Source organism: Protobothrops mucrosquamatus, unplaced genomic scaffold, assembly GCF_001527695.2.
Source record: "Protobothrops mucrosquamatus isolate PMUCROS unplaced genomic scaffold, P.Mucros_1.0 scaffold156, whole genome shotgun sequence".
NCBI lineage: Eukaryota > Metazoa > Chordata > Lepidosauria > Squamata > Viperidae > Protobothrops > Protobothrops mucrosquamatus.
The window spans coordinates 726,150-743,783 of NW_015386520.1; the positions used below are offsets into that span (position 1 = coordinate 726,150).

Consider the following 17,634-nt stretch of genomic DNA (forward strand, 5'->3'; position numbering starts at 1 on the left):
GAGAGGGCTCTGTTATCTATTGTAAATGCCAAAAAAAGCTAACCAGTTCTCTCTCCCCCCCCCCAAGAATTTCCTTTGTCTCATCCGCTAGGCCTGAGCTCAAGGGTTTCTGAGTATGGTTGTTCCTCCTGGGAAAACAGTTAACTGGGCAGGTGGTCACAATGCCACTAGCTGTTTTTGAACAGGGAGTTCACTTCCTCATCTGAAATCCAGATAGGGCATAAGGGGGAGTGTCCCTTCCCCCAAAATAAGCTTTGAAATAAATAGCTGCAGGGTCTCCTTTTAACTGGGGTTACAAGGTCCAAGTAGCTTTGGAGTATGTGGTATTTAGAGCAAAGCCGACTCGGAGTAACAAAGAGTAAAGGATGCAGGCTAGCTGCACCAAGTTACAGGAGATTGTAGTTTGCATACCAAAACAGGCAATCTTCAACTTGTGAACAGACCGAGCAAACAAACCAATAAAGGGACGAAGAATAAGAACAGATGTAACACAATTCAAACTGAGCCAAACAGCCCTGAAAAGAAATAAACTATCCTTGATACATTTCCATGCGCTTTCCCTGCCAGATTTAGTTTACTGATTCTAGTTCTCCCACTCCCAGGCATTTCCCATATTAGTCCTGAATCCCAAGCCTGATTAGGAAATGTATCCTAGAAGTCCTTGCTTATCTTAGAACCTCCAATAAAGACAGCTTTATTTCTAACCCCCCCTCTCACCCTAAACCTGTGCTCCACTTGCTTCTCAATGGAAGAAGAGAGTGATTGTAATTACAGAATATTTAGTCACCATCTACATAGCAAATTTTAAAATTCACAAGTCTACAGGTCCCTAGATAAACATTCCTTCTTTTGGGAACCTTCCCTGTCCATTTCTCCATTGACTTTCTTGGGAAGCCAAAAGAGAAGATTGCAAATGGAAATCAGATGATCTCAGGGACTTGGCAGCTGGTCGTAAATGCAGATAAGTTGCCAAGTGCCTGAAAAGCCATCTTGTGACTTGGGGTGGGGGGATATTTTGCAATGGCTGGAAGCGCCTTGCAGACTGTAAAGCACCCATTCCAAGGCCCTTGTGATTGTGAGTGGTCCATAAATCATAAGTTAAGGATTACCTGTACAAATTTTCTTAGCTGGACTTCCCCACTTGCAGAGAATTACTATTAGGGCAATAATATTCTATTAAACCCATCCTATTCCACTTTACCATAGAACCGGACAAATACTGAGAAGTTTTGACTTTGGTATCCTTGGAATACAAAATGTAATTAATTAAGTAATCTTAAACACAAGGAAATAAATTTTCTAAAATAATTTCAATAGATTTTTTTTCAATGGTCAGAAATGTTCATGGAAGTTTATGGCTTCTCAGGCTCAGAAGAATTGAATATTGGCACGTCCTTGTGGTTCAACAACAGAGCATAAAACCCTTAACACATTTCCACAAAATATGTTAAAAATGCTTCTCATTTCAATTATTAGGGTCAGCTTAACAGCCCAAGCAAAGCAATGGTTAGCAGAAATTCCCTGCTGTGAAAAAATTCCCCACCTTCCCTCAATTAATTTAACTATGAGCCTTTTGTTGTTGTTGCATATAGTTAGGATTTTATTTTATTTTATTTGCTATTTTCTCAATGTTAAATTCACAGTCTGAAATGTGGCCTGTTCCCTTGTTACTATAGTTTTGTCCTGTTTTATTTTTTTGCTTATCCAATGAGAATGGTTCATCTCCTTAACAATTTGTTTCTCAGTATGTAGTATAGGTTTATTTAAATAAGTTGCCTATGGATAACGTGCATTAAAGCAATTCCCATTACATCTCCCACACATCCTGTTAACCGTAAGAGGGAAACATTTGGCCTTAACCCTCTTTGCTGAGCACTGGCTAATAGCCATTGTTACAAACATTGTCCCCAATTGGTCGATTCTTTTAAACTCATGCAATGTTTGTGCACATCCAGCAAAGCTTTAATCCATATCTTTCACTAAGCAAATGCCATTTGAATGTTTTTTTGAATTAGTCAATTAAAATATGGACTATGGATTTTGTGGCAAGACAACCATTGTATCTGGGATGGGGGTCGAGGAATGTATATTTGATACTTTAGTTTAAGAGGCAGGGACAGGAAATCATTTTGAAATTTACCACTAGAAAAGCTAATTATCCTTTGGTCATAGTATGTGAATATCCAATGTTTATTCTATTAAATATGTCCCTTTCTAAATTATTAGTTGATTAGGTTTATTCTTTTTATCTTAGCTTCAGTTCCATTGCACATATAACACATTAACTACCAGTTCTTGCTGTAGAAAGCTCAGCAGAAACTTCTTGTATCCTCCTTGAGATCAATATAATGTCCTTGTATCCAAGACTATTTATTTACAGATGGCACCAGTGAGATACTTCAGTGATACAATGCTTTATTTTATGAAAACTAGTAGAACATGGCACTATGCTGCTCATAGTCCTGATAGTCTACTTCGCAATAAAATTGGAAGTATAAATGGAACATGTAATTGATCTAGGTTTAAAACTTTTGAGCTGGGCAACTATAATACCTATAAATGCCAAGATACTGAGGTACTAAATGCATGATGGCAGCAAGTTAACATGTTAAACATGTTAATGTCAACATGTTATGCTTATGCACTAAAGACAAATTCCTTGTGTGTCCAATCACACTTGGCCAATAAAGAATTCTATTCTGTTCTGTTCTATTCACATTAAAACAGGATTTGCTAAGTAGTTGCATAGATAGAACATACTGAAGCACCCATCCTACTATGTTTTATTCTTGAACTGCTATCCTTGATTTTGCAGCTTAGATGGGAGAAAGATATTAATGAAATTAGTCAGGATGTAAGAAAAAAAGCACTATTCAGCAGCTCTACAACCATTTCTGTCCTCTGCTGTGACATCCCCCCCGACCCGCTTCACTTAATTGCATTTGTTCTTAGTAGGCCCTCATAGTCGGATAGGTCTGTCTGAAAATTAAACTATTCTTTCTTCTCACAATTTGTTTTTCATGTTAATTGGAGCATTAGTATACACCTACAATATACTGCTTAGGTGTTGGTGTACACCTAATACTTCAGTACAGTAGTTAATTTTTCCTACCAATATATATTGCAGAATTTTTCAAGACAATCATCACTAATAACTTCACATTACTTCTCAAGTAACCAGACAGTTCTTTTGCTGACAGTTACCAATTTATTGTCAACTTTACAAATGAGCATGGTTGCAGCCATTTTCCTTCTCATTTGAGGTTGCCACATAGAATGGAAGGAGGGGGATTGCCCAGATGCTTCACTAGTCAAAATAATCTTTTGTCCTGTGGGAACCAAGGTCATCGGCTGCTCCCGAGACTAGAGACTGGGCGTTTCATAAAAAGCCCACCAAATAATTATATTGGAGAACGTAGTTGCTTACATAGCTTTTGTGGGTGGGACATTTAACTTTGTTTTGGGAAATTGTTGCTTGTGTATCCAGACTTGGTTTCACTTTTGACGTGCCGATACATTGTAACTAATAAACATGTTCTTTGAGGAATTTGCAAGCCTTGGAGTTCTGCTTTATTCGTCTTTGTCTGTCGGAATCATGACATTTGTTTTCTTTCCTGCTTCAAGACGAAAACTATTTTTTGAAGGAAAGCTGTTTCTTTTTTCCATAGATCTTCCACAACTACGTATGATATTAATTCCATGTTTTGTGTGCCATGTGATGTAGTGGTTAAGACACAGGCCAGAAATTCAAAAGCCATAAATCCTACTCTACTTAATAACAAAGCCAGTCATTTACTTTCAGCCCTATGAAAGAGACAATGGCAAACCACTTCCAAAAATCTTGCCAAGAAAACAACAGGGATTTGTCCAGGCAGTCACCAGGAGTTAACACTAATTTGAAAATACAAACAATGTTTTTACGGGTAGGGGAATTTGTATTTTACAGCTACTTTGGAGATTGAAGAATAGGTGTTAGTACACATATGGGTAGGAATAATTAAAAGTTGTGAAAAGTTATATTTTAGGAATTCCATCTTCCATGAAGCACAGAGGGCTGAAATGACATGCCCAAAGCCAGAAATTGAACAGTCTGTAACCAACTGAGATATTTCCTCTCTTTGAATCACACTGGCTTTCTCTGCATAATTTGTCTAGAATTTGGATGATAGAATTCGTATCTCTTTTGAAATCTCTATATTCAGACCAGAATAGTAAAATATATAGCAAGTAAATTGTGAGTTTTATTTGACATCAAATAATGCACAAAGAGCAAGATAAGTATTGAAATGGAAAACATGCCCTAATTTTTATCTTGAAGATATCCTTGCGCATATGATTCACTTCATGGTTTTTAGTGGCAAACTCATGCTGGCTGTTTAGCTTGTTCATAAGTTCAGAGAAACCATCCATTAGAGGTAATTATCCTAGCAGATTGCAGCTATTGAAAACAAGCCATAATACATTTTTAGCCTAGAGATGACACAAGATTCTTGTTGTTTTTGCTGTTACAGAGTAATTCAGCTACCCTTTAGAATCCTCTTCTGAATATTTATTATAGGATGCAACAGAAAGCAGATGTTAACAGGATTATTGTATAGGTGATGGGCATTTGATGGTATAGAATCAGTGTCATAATGGGCTACAAATGAAAGCAAACAATTCAAAAATGGACTTTGCTCTATAAAGATTGTAAGTATTGCGTTTAGGTGGGGTTCCAAGTCTCCAAAATAAAAAAAAATCAGTTTAGCTCAGTTTCATCTTATTCAGTCATATACCGAATGAACATTGAAACATCCCAAGTGGAGAACAGGCTCCTTAAGACTCTTGCATAACGCCAGCATTCTTCTACCCATCATCTCTCAAGGCTCAAATAAATAATGCCACATGGGAAAGAAAAATAACAGTTGATCATATAGACTACCATTTCCCTTGTTTCATAATGACCCAATGAATGACACCATATAATGGGGGGGGGGTTATTGCTGGAAAAGCCTGCTTGGAGAAACCAGGATGTCTGTGAAAGAAATATGGTCAAATAAATGGGGAAATAGATTTGCCAGTTACAGCCATTTCAAGGAGCCGGGCGCAGAGACAGGAGGTTATATGAGCTGGCTCCCAGATCTCCTTTTACTCCGACTCTGACAACGCGTAGTGACTCTTTTTAACCACAGGCTTGTTTGTCAAAATTTGGATTGCTAACAAAGAATTAAGGGAGAACTGGAATAGCCATTTCGAACTTTTTAGTTCTTTTCAACCAGACATACCCTTCTGAGATTTGAACCTGGGCTGTCTTCATGTTAGGCAGATGTATTAACCTCTAGGCCACATACACATATAATATTTTATATTTTATGTATTTTCTATGAATTTATCAAAAGTTCACTGTTTCTCTTAAAGCATCTATCATAAAATTGAATTGTTAAAAGTACGTGAATATATTTGTACATTGAATTATACAGTAAGAATCTGGTAGCCATTTCAATTGTATATTAAGGTGATTACACTGTTAGACTCTGGTAGCAATTTAAACTGCATATTAAGGCCTAGATGAATTTGCTTTCCTATCACCTGAGTAGTCACATGTTAGAATATTGTTTTTTTTAAGAATTCCAGATCATTGCTGCTTTAAAATAATTTTGTGTGTGTGTTCATTTCTTCCATAGACAAAACTTGCCAATGGTACTTCAAGCATGATTGTACCAAAACAAAGAAAGTTGTCTGCAAGCTATGAAAAAGAAAAGGAGCTCTGTATCAAGTATTTTGAGCAGTGGTCAGAGTCTGACCAGGTAGAATTTGTGGAACATCTTATCTCTCAGATGTGTCATTATCAACATGGGCACATAAATTCATACTTGAAACCTATGTTGCAGAGGGACTTCATCACAGCATTACCAGGTATTTTACTTGGAGCACACAAAGAGATGTACTCGTTTTTATTTGGAAGTGCATTTTCTGCCAGAAGTTTAAATTATTTTGGCTTATTTTGATTAAGTTTGGTCTAGTGGTTTAGGCACCAGGCTAGAAACCAGGAGACTGTGAGTTCTAGTTCTGCGCTAGGCATGAAAGCAGCCAGCTGAATGACTTTGAGCCAGTCACTCTCTCTTAGCTCACCTCACCTCACAGATTGTTTTTATGGGGAATATAGAAAGAAGGAGTATTAGGTATGTTTGCTGCTTTGAGATATTTATAATAATAATTAAGACAGGATAACAATAATTAAAAGTCACATTCTAAAAAATAATTGGACTGTTTCCTACTTAAAAGAGACATAGAGGTATTTTGGTGGGCATCTTAGCAAATTCAGCATTTAGCCACCCTTGTTTGAGCTCAAAAGCTAAGCAGCGCTGATCTGAGTTAGTTCTTAGCTGAGGTCACAGATTTCAAGCCCATTGACTATATTGCACTGAAAGTAAAACAGTATCCTGAAAAAAGGCAGTGACAAATAGTTTGTATAAGACTGCCAAACAAAAAAAACCCTGCATGAATGTAGCGCCCAAGAGTCGAACACAATTTGAGCACATTTATTTTGCTTGATCTTTTAAAACTGGGGTTCTAATTACTCACACCTAAACCTGGTATTAAATTAAGATTAATCCAGTTTTAATAATTAGTATTGGAAATAGTAAAATGTAAAACTGAGGGGAAGAAATCTGAAGTATTACTTATGAAAATAATGTGATTCTATATAGAGTAACAATACTGCAAAATTATTCTTTAGATCTCATTTGGATCTAAAGTTAATGCTTAATTAAAAGGGATGGGGAGGGGAGGGGAGGAAGGAAAGGAAAGGAAGGAAGGAAATATGACTTCCAGTGTACTTTTCAACACATATTAACAAGCCTATCATCTCTCCTCTCTCTTAACTGTTCCAGAAATGTCTTCAACCCCCTTATTTATTTCTCATCTTAAATCCCCAAATCGTCATTTCATTTTTTTCTTCTTCTTTTTCTTCAAAAAGTCAATAAAAGATTTCTGGATTTAAAAATTAATTGATCTTAAATTAAAAGCTTTAGAATATGAAGCAATAGATTGCTGTTAATATCTAATAACTTCTTTGCAAGATTTGTTGTATTGCTTAAGTATAATTTCTCAGCTTAATTTTATTTTATTTTTCTTTTCAACTATTTTAACACCCAGTTTCACAAAAGCTAATGAATTCTTATTTTGTTCCTTTACTATTTTTTCAAAATATTGTGGTAAAAGCAGAAGCTTGGGGGGCTTTAGCAAAGTATTTATGGATAGCACATTGTTTTTTCCCCCATATATTTTATTGATTTTTTAAAACATAAATCACTTAATAGTTGGTAAACAGTGTGGTTGCTGGGTTTACATTTGTAAAGAAAAATCATTAACAATTGGTTTCTATAATTCATAATCCACATAGTACATTTAGTTGATTTCCCCCTTTCCCCAAAATGTCTTCTTTGCAAACCTTGAACTAATACAGTTCTTATTATTTTGATAAATACCGAATTTTCCGGCGTATAAGACGACTGGGCGTATAAGACGACCCCCAACTTTTCCAGTTAAAATATAGAGTTTGGGCTATATCAGGGGTAGGCAACCCAAAACACTCAAAGAGCCACTTGGACACGTTTCTCACCGAAAACAAAACACTGGGAGCCACAAAACCCTTTTGATATCTAAAATGAAGATAAGACTGCATATATCCTTTTTTACCTTTATGATATGTGTGTGTGTGTGTGTGTGTATGTTTGTGTGTGTATATATAAAATAAAGGTAAAAAAGGATATATGCAGTGTTATCTTCATTTTAGATGTCAAAAGGGTCTCTCTCTCTCTGTCTTTCCTCTCTCTTTCCTTTCTTTCCTCTCTCTCTCTTTTTCCTCTTTCTTTCCTCTAACTTTCTCTCTCTCTCTTTCCTCTCTTTCTCTGTCTCTCTCTCTTTCCTCTTTCCTCTCTTCTCTTTCTCTCTCTTTCTCTCTCTTTCCTCTCTTTCTCTTTCCTCTTTCTCTCTTTCTTCTCTCTTTCTTCTCTCTTTCTCTCTTTCCTCTAACTTTCTCTCTCCTCTCTTTCTCTTTCCTCTTTCTCTTTCCCTCTTTCCTCTCTCTTTCTCTCTTTTTCTTCTCTTTCTTTCCTCTTTCTCTTTCCTCTCTCCCTTTTCTCTTTCTCTCTTTCTCTCTCTCCCTCTCCCTCCAGGTTAGGAGAGAGAGAGAGAGAATGAAAGGCAGACGGCGCCGAATGGGCGGGGAGGGGGAGCAGGACGGGAGGCAGCGGCTCCAGCGGCGGCGGCATGGCAGCGGCCACTGCAGCATCGTCGGGAGTCCACGCTGCCCCCAGCCTGGCCGCCCCCCCAATAGCCGAATGGGTGGGGAGGGGGAGCAGGACGGGAGGCAGCGGCTCCCGGCCGCCGCCCCCATCGCGTCCTCAGCTGAACAGGCGGGGAGGGGGAGCAGGACGGGAGCCGCTGCCCCCATCGCGTCCTCAGCTTATATAAAGGAATAAAATAGAATACCCGTATTTTCCGGCGTATAAGACGACTGGGCGTATAAGACGACCCCCGACTTTTGAGAAGATTTTCAGGGTTTAGAAAGTCGTCTTATACGCCGGAAAATACGGTAACAGTTACATATATGATTTTCCCCCCAATATTTCTAGAAATAATGATCACATCAATATAATATTTCTTTTCTATCTAATCATTCTGGTTGCCTCATCTTATATCCTATTACAGTCCTTATTCAGATTGTTTCTCCCATAAAGTTCAAAATATTCTTGCTGGTTAAGATTTTCTCAACAGATAATTACATTTAAAAATTTAAATCCATTTTTCCCATATAAACCATCTCAACACTTTTACATTTCTTAAAGAATAGGTAAGAACAGTAAAGAAAAGGAAAAAAGAGCAAGAATAAAGAAACATAAAAAATAATATACTACTTAAAATATATATTCCTCCTTAGCTAATATATATTCATTCTCAAAATTTCTTATTCTTTTTAACCATGATTAAAAATATATTTAATCTTTAAATATTCCATTTAATGTGTCTAGTCATCTAATCCTTTAACTCTTATTCAAAACATTTTTTTTCTTTTTTATACATTATAATTTCCCTAAATTCATTTAATTATCTAAAACATTTCCTTCATCTAGGCCATTTCAGCAGTATTATATTACTTATATCACGAAATAAAATAAAAAAGGTGGGGGGGAGCATTCAGTATTATTTAAGGAATTCATTTCTCTTAGAATAACATATGTATTCAGAATCTTTTCTATTTCTTTAACCACATTCAAACAAATGTTTCTTTTTTAAATATTCTCTCTGGTAGATCCCCTCATCTATTCTCCAGCACTGGAGATGGAGGATCCACCCGTGGGTTGTGACTGTATTCCTGCCCAATCAGATCAAGTCAGCCAAAGTTGTCACGCCCTGTCCTTGGACCTATGCCCAGTCTTGACTTGATCTTGCCCATGAACAGGACGTACAACTCTGGCTCGTAGAGACTATCTGAATTTAGTGGTTCCTCCATCTCAGTTCTATNGTTCTAGTTCTGCGCTAGGCATGAAAGCAGCCAGCTGAATGACTTTGAGCCAGTCACTCTCTCTTAGCTCACCTCACCTCACAGATTGTTTTTATGGGGAATATAGAAAGAAGGAGTATTAGGTATGTTTGCTGCTTTGAGATATTTATAATAATAATTAAGACAGGATAACAATAATTAAAAGTCACATTCTAAAAAAATAATTGGACTGTTTCCTACTTAAAAGAGACATAGAGGTATTTTGGTGGGCATCTTAGCAAATTCAGCATTTAGCCACCCTTGTTTGAGCTCAAAAGCTAAGCAGCGCTGATCTGAGTTAGTTCTTAGCTGAGGTCACAGATTTCAAGCCCATTGACTATATTGCACTGAAAGTAAAACAGTATCCTGAAAAAAGGCAGTGACAAATAGTTTGTATAAGACTGCCAAACAAAAAAACCCTGCATGAATGTAGCGCCCAAGAGTCGAACACAATTTGAGCACATTTATTTTGCTTGATCTTTTAAAACTGGGGTTCTAATTACTCACACCTAAACCTGGTATTAAATTAAGATTAATCCAGTTTTAATAATTAGTATTGGAAATAGTAAAATGTAAAACTGAGGGGAAGAAATCTGAAGTATTACTTATGAAAATAATGTGATTCTATATAGAGTAACAATACTGCAAAATTATTCTTTAGATCTCATTTGGATCTAAAGTTAATGTTTAATTAAAAGGGATGGGGAGGGGAGGGGAGGAAGGAAAGGAAAGGAAGGAAGGAAATATGACTTCCAGTGTACTTTTCAACACATATTAACAAGCCTATCATCTCTCCTCTCTCTTAACTGTTCCAGAAATGTCTTCAACCCCTTATTTATTTCTCATCTTAAATCCCCAAATCGTCATTTCATTTTTTTCTTCTTCTTTTTCTTCAAAAAGTCAATAAAAGATTTCTGGATTTAAAAATTAATTGATCTTAAATTAAAAGCTTTAGAATATGAAGCAATAGATTGCTGTTAATATCTAATAACTTCTTTGCAAGATTTGTTGTATTGCTTAAGTATAATTTCTCAGCTTAATTTTATTTTATTTTTCTTTTCAACTATTTTAACACCCAGTTTCACAAAAGCTAATGAATTCTTATTTTGTTCCTTTACTATTTTTTCAAAATATTGTGGTAAAAGCAGAAGCTTGGGGGGCTTTAGCAAAGTATTTATGGATAGCACATTGTTTTTCCCCCCCATATATTTTATTGATTTTTTAAAACATAAATCACTTAATAGTTGGTAAACAGTGTGGTTGCTGGGTTTACATTTGTAAAGAAAAATCATTAACAATTGGTTTCTATAATTCATAATCCACATAGTACATTTAGTTGATTTCCCCCTTTCCCCAAAATGTCTTCTTTGCAAACCTTGAACTAATACAGTTCTTATTATTTTGATAAATACCGAATTTTCCGGCGTATAAGACGACTGGGCGTATAAGACGACCCCCAACTTTTCCAGTTAAAATATAGAGTTTGGGCTATATCAGGGGTAGGCAACCCAAAACACTCAAAGAGCCACTTGGACACGTTTCTCACCGAAAACAAAACAGTGGGAGCCACAAAACCCTTTTGATATCTAAAATGAAGATAAGACTGCATATATCCTTTTTTACCTTTATGATATGTGTGTGTGTGTGTGTGTGTATGTTTGTGTGTGTATATATAAAATAAAGGTAAAAAAGGATATATGCAGTGTTATCTTCATTTTAGATGTCAAAAGGGTCTCTCTCTCTCTGTCTTTCCTCTCTCTTTCCTTTCTTTCCTCTCTCTTTTTCCTCTTTCTTTCCTCTAACTTTCTCTCTCTCTCTTTCCTCTCTTTCTCTGTCTCTCTCTCTTTCCTCTTTCCTCTCTTCTCTTTCTCTCTCTTTCTCTCTCTTTCCTCTCTTTCTCTTTCCTCTTTCTCTCTTTCTTCTCTCTTTCTCTTTCTCTCTTTCCTCTAACTTTCTCTCTCTTTCCTCTCTTTCTCTTTCCTCTTTCTCTTTCCCTCTTTCCTCTCTCTTTCTCTCTTTTTCTTCTCTTTCTTTCCTCTTTCTCTTTCCTCTCTCCCTTTTCTCTTTCTCTCTTTCTCTTTCCTCTTTCTCTCTCTCTCTCTTCTCTTTCTCTTTCCTCTTTCTCTTCTCTTTCTTTCCTCTTTCTCTCTCTCCCTCTCCCTCCAGGTTAGGAGAGAGAGAGAGAGAATGAAAGGCAGACGGCGCCGAATGGGCGGGGAGGGGGAGCAGGACGGGAGGCAGCGGCTCCAGCGGCGGCGGCATGGCAGCGGCCACTGCAGCATCGTCGGGAGTCCACGCTGCCCCCAGCCTGGCCGCCGCCCCAATAGCCGAATGGGTGGGGAGGGGGAGCAGGACGGGAGGCAGCGGCTCCCGGCCGCCGCCCCCATCGCATCCTCAGCTGAACAGGCGGGGAGGGGGAGCAGGACGGGAGCCGCTGCCCCCATCGCGTCCTCAGCTTATATAAAGGAATAAAATAGAATACCCGTATTTTCCGGCGTATAAGACGACTGGGCGTATAAGACCCCCGACTTTTGAGAAGATTTTCAGGGTTTAGAAAGTCGTCTTATACGCCGGAAAATACGGTAACAGTTACATATATGATTTCCCCCCCAATATTTCTAGAAATAATGATCACATCAATATAATATTTCTTTTCTATCTAATCATTCTGGTTGCCTCATCTTATATCCTATTACAGTCCTTATTCAGATTGTTTCTCCCATAAAGTTCAAAATATTCTTGCTGGTTAAGATTTTCTCAACAGATAATTACATTTAAAAATTTAAATCCATTTTTCCCATATAAACCATCTCAACACTTTTACATTTCTTAAAGAATAGGTAAGAACAGTAAAGAAAAGGAAAAAAGAGCAAGAATAAAGAAACATAAAAAATAATATACTACTTAAAATATATATTCCTCCTTAGCTAATATATATTCATTCTCAAAATTTCTTATTCTTTTTAACCATGATTAAAAATATATTTAATCTTTAAATATTCCATGTAATGTGTCTAGTCATCTAATCCTTTAACTCTTATTCAAAACATTTTTTTTCTTTTTTATACATTATAATTTCCCTAAATTCATTTAATTATCTAAAACATTTCCTTCATCTAGGCCATTTCAGCAGTATTATATTACTTATATCACGAAATAAAATAAAAAAGGTGGGGGGGAGCATTCAGTATTATTTAAGGAATTCATTTCTCTTAGAATAACATATGTATTCAGAATCTTTTCTATTTCTTTAACCACATTCAAACAAATGTTTCTTTTTTAAATATTCTCTCTGGTAGATCCCCTCATCTAAAAAGAATTAAAAGTCAAACTAGAAAAAGGAAACTGGTCATAGAAAGCACTAGTTAAACAAAACGACTTAGTTTTACAAAAGGGTATATAAGTACTGACAACGACATCCATATTCTTCTTTTAACTTATTTCACAGAAATACACTCCGAAAACGGAAAGGTACAAAGAACTTTTAGAAAAAGAGGAAGAAACGAAGAGATATCACTTCCTTTCTCTCTGATGTTTTCAACATCTCTACATTCCATTTTATCCAATCTTTTTTTTGTCCTCTGATTTATTTTGTAGTGTTAAGGGATGAGTTGTTTTTTCTATTCCTTGTAAATTTTTTCCCACTAGGATTAAATCATGTTTTCTTGTTTTGTTAAGTTCCATCTTTGAGTCTCTATTTTCAATTTTATGCCCACTTATTTGTTTTGTCTGCTCCTTCTCTGTTGTTGTTTCCTGGAAGTTTTTTTGTTGTAAAGTTAACTTAGAGTTAGATTGATTTGTATATTCAAAGTTATTTTGGATTTCTTTGTAATTTGAACTCAGTGTTATTTGAATTAATTGCAGTATACTATATATCTCCTCCTGAGAGGTATTTATGTTTTCTTGGTGTGTTCTGTCTACATGTCTCTGATCCATGATGGCCAAAAGTTGAAGTTTTCCTTCTTATCTGCAAATAGCTTTAGAGTCCCGGTTAAATAGATATTTGTAATCCAAAGAGTTCAAAAAATATTTTTTTCCCCTAAAGTTTATGATTTTCTCTTTGTCTGCAGCCCAGATTGTTGTCTTTTTTGTCACAGCTGTTCTTTATTATTAAGGCTTTGAAGGTCACAAACACAGATTAGCTTTTCCCAGATTTTGGCAAGTTCTCTATGGAAATCATAGGTGTCATAATCTTCATCCACCACTAGGTGTCAGCATCTGTTTAGTTTTCAATATGAACAATGGTCTTTAAAATGAGTGACTTAACCATTCAACAATCTTAAACTTGTCCAAAGTTAAATTTTGGCTTTCAAGTTTATAAATTTATTTCACTACCATATATTTTGATCTTCCATAGAAATTTTATACTTCCGTTAGTATAAGGATGGGGCGGAAGTCCCCCTCCTTCACTTTCGGAGGTATTTTGCTTCTTGCGGATCTTTTCCAGGAAATTAAGTGTAGGATAGGAAAGGGAAAATCAGATTCCTCACCCAGTTCAAGCACGCTGTTTACTGTAGTGCTGGTTAGTTCTTTTGGACTCCGGTTGCAAGTAGCTTGGGCTGATCAATGAAATACAGCCTTTCTCCTGCCGGGTTAGAAGGCTTTCCCCAAGATGAATGGAACGATCGCTGTCATTCCAGAGTCGCAGGGGCACCCTTCTTTCTTTGCCGCCTCTCCGGGGCGGTTTGGACCCATTAGGGTCTCCAGGCAGGGCAAAAGTTAGTCGCGGGGATGCGGCAGTCTGCAAGCCCGCGACCAGTCGCTACCACGCAGGACTGGAAGTCCGGATAGCACATTGTTACTTTCTTAACTCCTCGTATTACCCAAATGACATTCCTCTCTAGCAGGATTTTTTATATATAAAATTTCAGAAAAATGTTGTTTTGGATCTTCTTGTCATAACATTTATGCTTCACTGGACTTTTTCTTTGATGCGCCTGTGACAATAGTTCTATTGTCTTTCAGTTAACCTATTGGCACATTCATTTATATACATAAATACATACAAACATAATAAACAATGTTAATCTCTGTTAACTGAAGCAAAAGTAATCCTTACTGTCTACAGATTAACACTTTCCTTCACATGATACTATTTAGCAGAAAGCAGTTGTCATGCTGTGAACCTTGTTGTCTTCATACTTCAGTGTAACTGTTTTAGATGTCCTTTTACTTGTCTTGAAGGAATTATCTTTTAAATGTTACTTTTCTCTTCCCCAATTTGCTCTTAATGAATTTGCTGGAGGAGACATGGCAGAAAGAAATAAAAATTACTCAGATGCTTGGGAACGTCATTATTTTGCTTGTCTGTCCTGAACAGGAAACATTTGGTACATAATATCCTGCTTAATCCTGTTAAGAATCATCTGATTCTTAGAAGCCTTTTATGTATCTATCTACTTAAGTATAGGCATATGATCTTGAGTATCCCAAAATATTCTTGTTGTTTACATGCTCCACCATTGCTACTAATCAATGAGTCTCAGTTTTTAGATCAGTTGTAACAAAAGCGGAAATGAAGCATTTGATCTCATTTGGAATGTTCAGTAGATGCTCTTAGAAACTACGAATTGACCCAAGTCTCATAGATGACTTTCTCAAAATTATTGACAATAGTATACCCTAATTTGAGATAACGCTATGTGTTCTTTTAATTCTATAAAGTATATAGTCAGTTTGTGTTTAGGCCTTGTGTGATGGAATGTAGTAAGGAGGTGGATTCCCAGAAGGGATGGCTGCATAGGAGTAAGAGGCAACTCAGTCCAGATATTATATATAGGGAAAACATGGTGAAGACAGCCCCTTGCTGATCGTTTACAGGGTATATTGTAGCTATAGATAGTAGAGTTCTCAATCTGTAAAGATTTTATGTATATGGGGTGATTCTTCCAAAGATGATTAGATTAATTGTAATTTAATGATTAAGTGTAGTCTGCTTACATTTGTGTTGGTAGAACATCAGCAATATGTGAAATTCTCATATTCTAATTTCTCCAAAATTGCAGAACATCACAATTGTCAATGTTAAATTGCCTATGTTTTCTTTTAAAACTAAATAAATGACAGACAAACAGATACTTGTTACAGTCACATAACTGTTCTTACCAGGTACTGCTTCTTGGGGGGTTCATATTAAGAACATATATTCTTCATTGCATCAAAAGTCTTTAATTTTAGCACAAAGTAGCATTTGAACTGTTGGAATAAAAATAAGCTGTAGTAGCAAAATGAGAAATGGTCCTAATATACCAAGATTTTGTAGAATGCATCAAGTGAGAAAAGTCTTCCGTAGAACATCCCTCTAGTGCTAAAAACCAATAGAAATAGATTGGAATGACTTTCTGAATTCTTTATCATCTTAAATGCTTTGCTGTTTCTTACCCAAAGGAAGCTACTCATTCTTGAACTTAACATGAGACTATTTTCTATCCAGACATTCCAGTTCTTAATGCAACAAAATGGAATGAGCAATGATGAAGATGAAAATGTTTTGTAACATATGATCTCTTAGTGAGTTCCCCAGTGGCCACTAAATGCCTTTACTTTTTTTCCAGCTCGAGGCCTGGATCACATTGCTGAGAATATTCTGTCATATTTGGATGCCAAATCTTTGTGTTCTGTTGAACTAGTATGCAAGGAATGGTACCGGGTGACGTCTGATGGTATGCTGTGGAAGAAACTGATTGAGAGGATGGTCCGCACAGACTCATTGTGGAGGGGTTTGGCGGAGCGAAGAGGATGGTGAGAGTATCAATCATACATCTGCTCAGTAGGGGAAATAGATGCCAGTGATAGTTTGATCATTTTACCTGAAAATTGGACAATACCCTTTAATTTTCATTTCTTATTTTCTTTGTTACTATTTTCTGAGGATATATGTTTTCTCTTGATTCTAGAATTCATTCCAGAAGCCACTGGCAGCAGGCACATCATCTTCATCAGGAGGCAGGGTACAACTATTTAGTTGCTCACTTAAGGCAGTAGGTTTTCTTAAGACTACTGTCATCAATATTTTTCAGGCCCCTATTTCTTTCTTATCTTTCTCCCTCACTCCCATCCAAAAATTATCCTTAATATAGTCACCAAGTAAAGGCAAGCTGGGATTAATGTAGAACTCGGGTAAAACAAAAGCACTTCTTCATAAGCAACAGAGATTGCCACCATGTTGCCTCATAAGAGGAGACAAACTCTGCACCAAGTAGAAGATCAAACAAATTCCTGACAAACCTAGCAGACAACTTTGTCTCCCAAAAAGTAGAGACGGGAACTAGGGGATTAGCCATATTGGATCTAATCCTCACTAACAGAGATGAAATGATAGAAAGTGTTGAAGCCACAGGAACCTTGGGGGGAAATGGTCATGCAATATTGGAATTCAACATTAGGGAAGCACAAGCAATAGAACACAGTCAAACTAGAGTCTTGGACTTTAAGAGAGCTAATTTCAATAAACTTAGAACTTGGGAAGGATTCCATGGATGAGAATCCTTAAGGGGAAAACAACTCAAGAAGCTTGGGAAATTTTGAAAAATGAGATAATAAAAGCCCAGTCTAGCACAATACCAACAAAGAGAAAAAATAACAGCTCTCAAAAGAAACCAGCATGGCTGCATACAGAACTCTCTGATAAATTGAAAGATAAAAAGGACAAGTATAGAAAGTGGAAAGAGGGGCACATAACTGTCAGAATATCAGCAGATAGCCTGAGCTTCCAAAGATGAAGTGAGGAAAGCTAAGGCTCATAATGAACTAAGGCTTGCGACCAAAGTCAAAAATAATGAAAAAAGCTTCTTTCAACATGTAAAAAACAAGAAAAAGGTTAAGGAAATGATTGGTCCATTAGTGAGTGAAAGTGGCAAGAAGGTGATAAGCAATAGGGAGAAAGCAGAACTATTTAATTCATTTTTTACATCTGTCTTTACACAAAGGGAAAAAACAGACCAACCTATCAAAAATAGTGCCATAAAAAACAGAATAGAAACACAAGTTAAGATAGGCAAGAAAATGGTAAGTGAGCACCTGTCCAGCCTAGATGAGTTCAAATCACCAGGACCAGATGGATTACACCCCAAGGTTCTCAAGGAACTGGCAGATGTGATCTCAGAACC

At 36.7% G+C, this 17,634-nt stretch overlaps 1 protein-coding gene across 1 annotated transcript in view; it reads left to right on the plus strand.

Annotated features, from left to right (window-relative positions):
- BTRC (beta-transducin repeat containing E3 ubiquitin protein ligase) overlaps positions 1-17,634 on the plus strand; it is a 160,466-nt gene that overhangs the window by 111,933 nt on the left and 30,899 nt on the right. The window contains exons 6-7 of the mRNA XM_015813435.1: positions 5,664-5,895; positions 16,081-16,267. Coding sequence (XP_015668921.1) covers positions 5,664-5,895; positions 16,081-16,267 — 419 coding nt within the window. The remainder of the gene's footprint in view (positions 1-5,663; positions 5,896-16,080; positions 16,268-17,634) is intronic.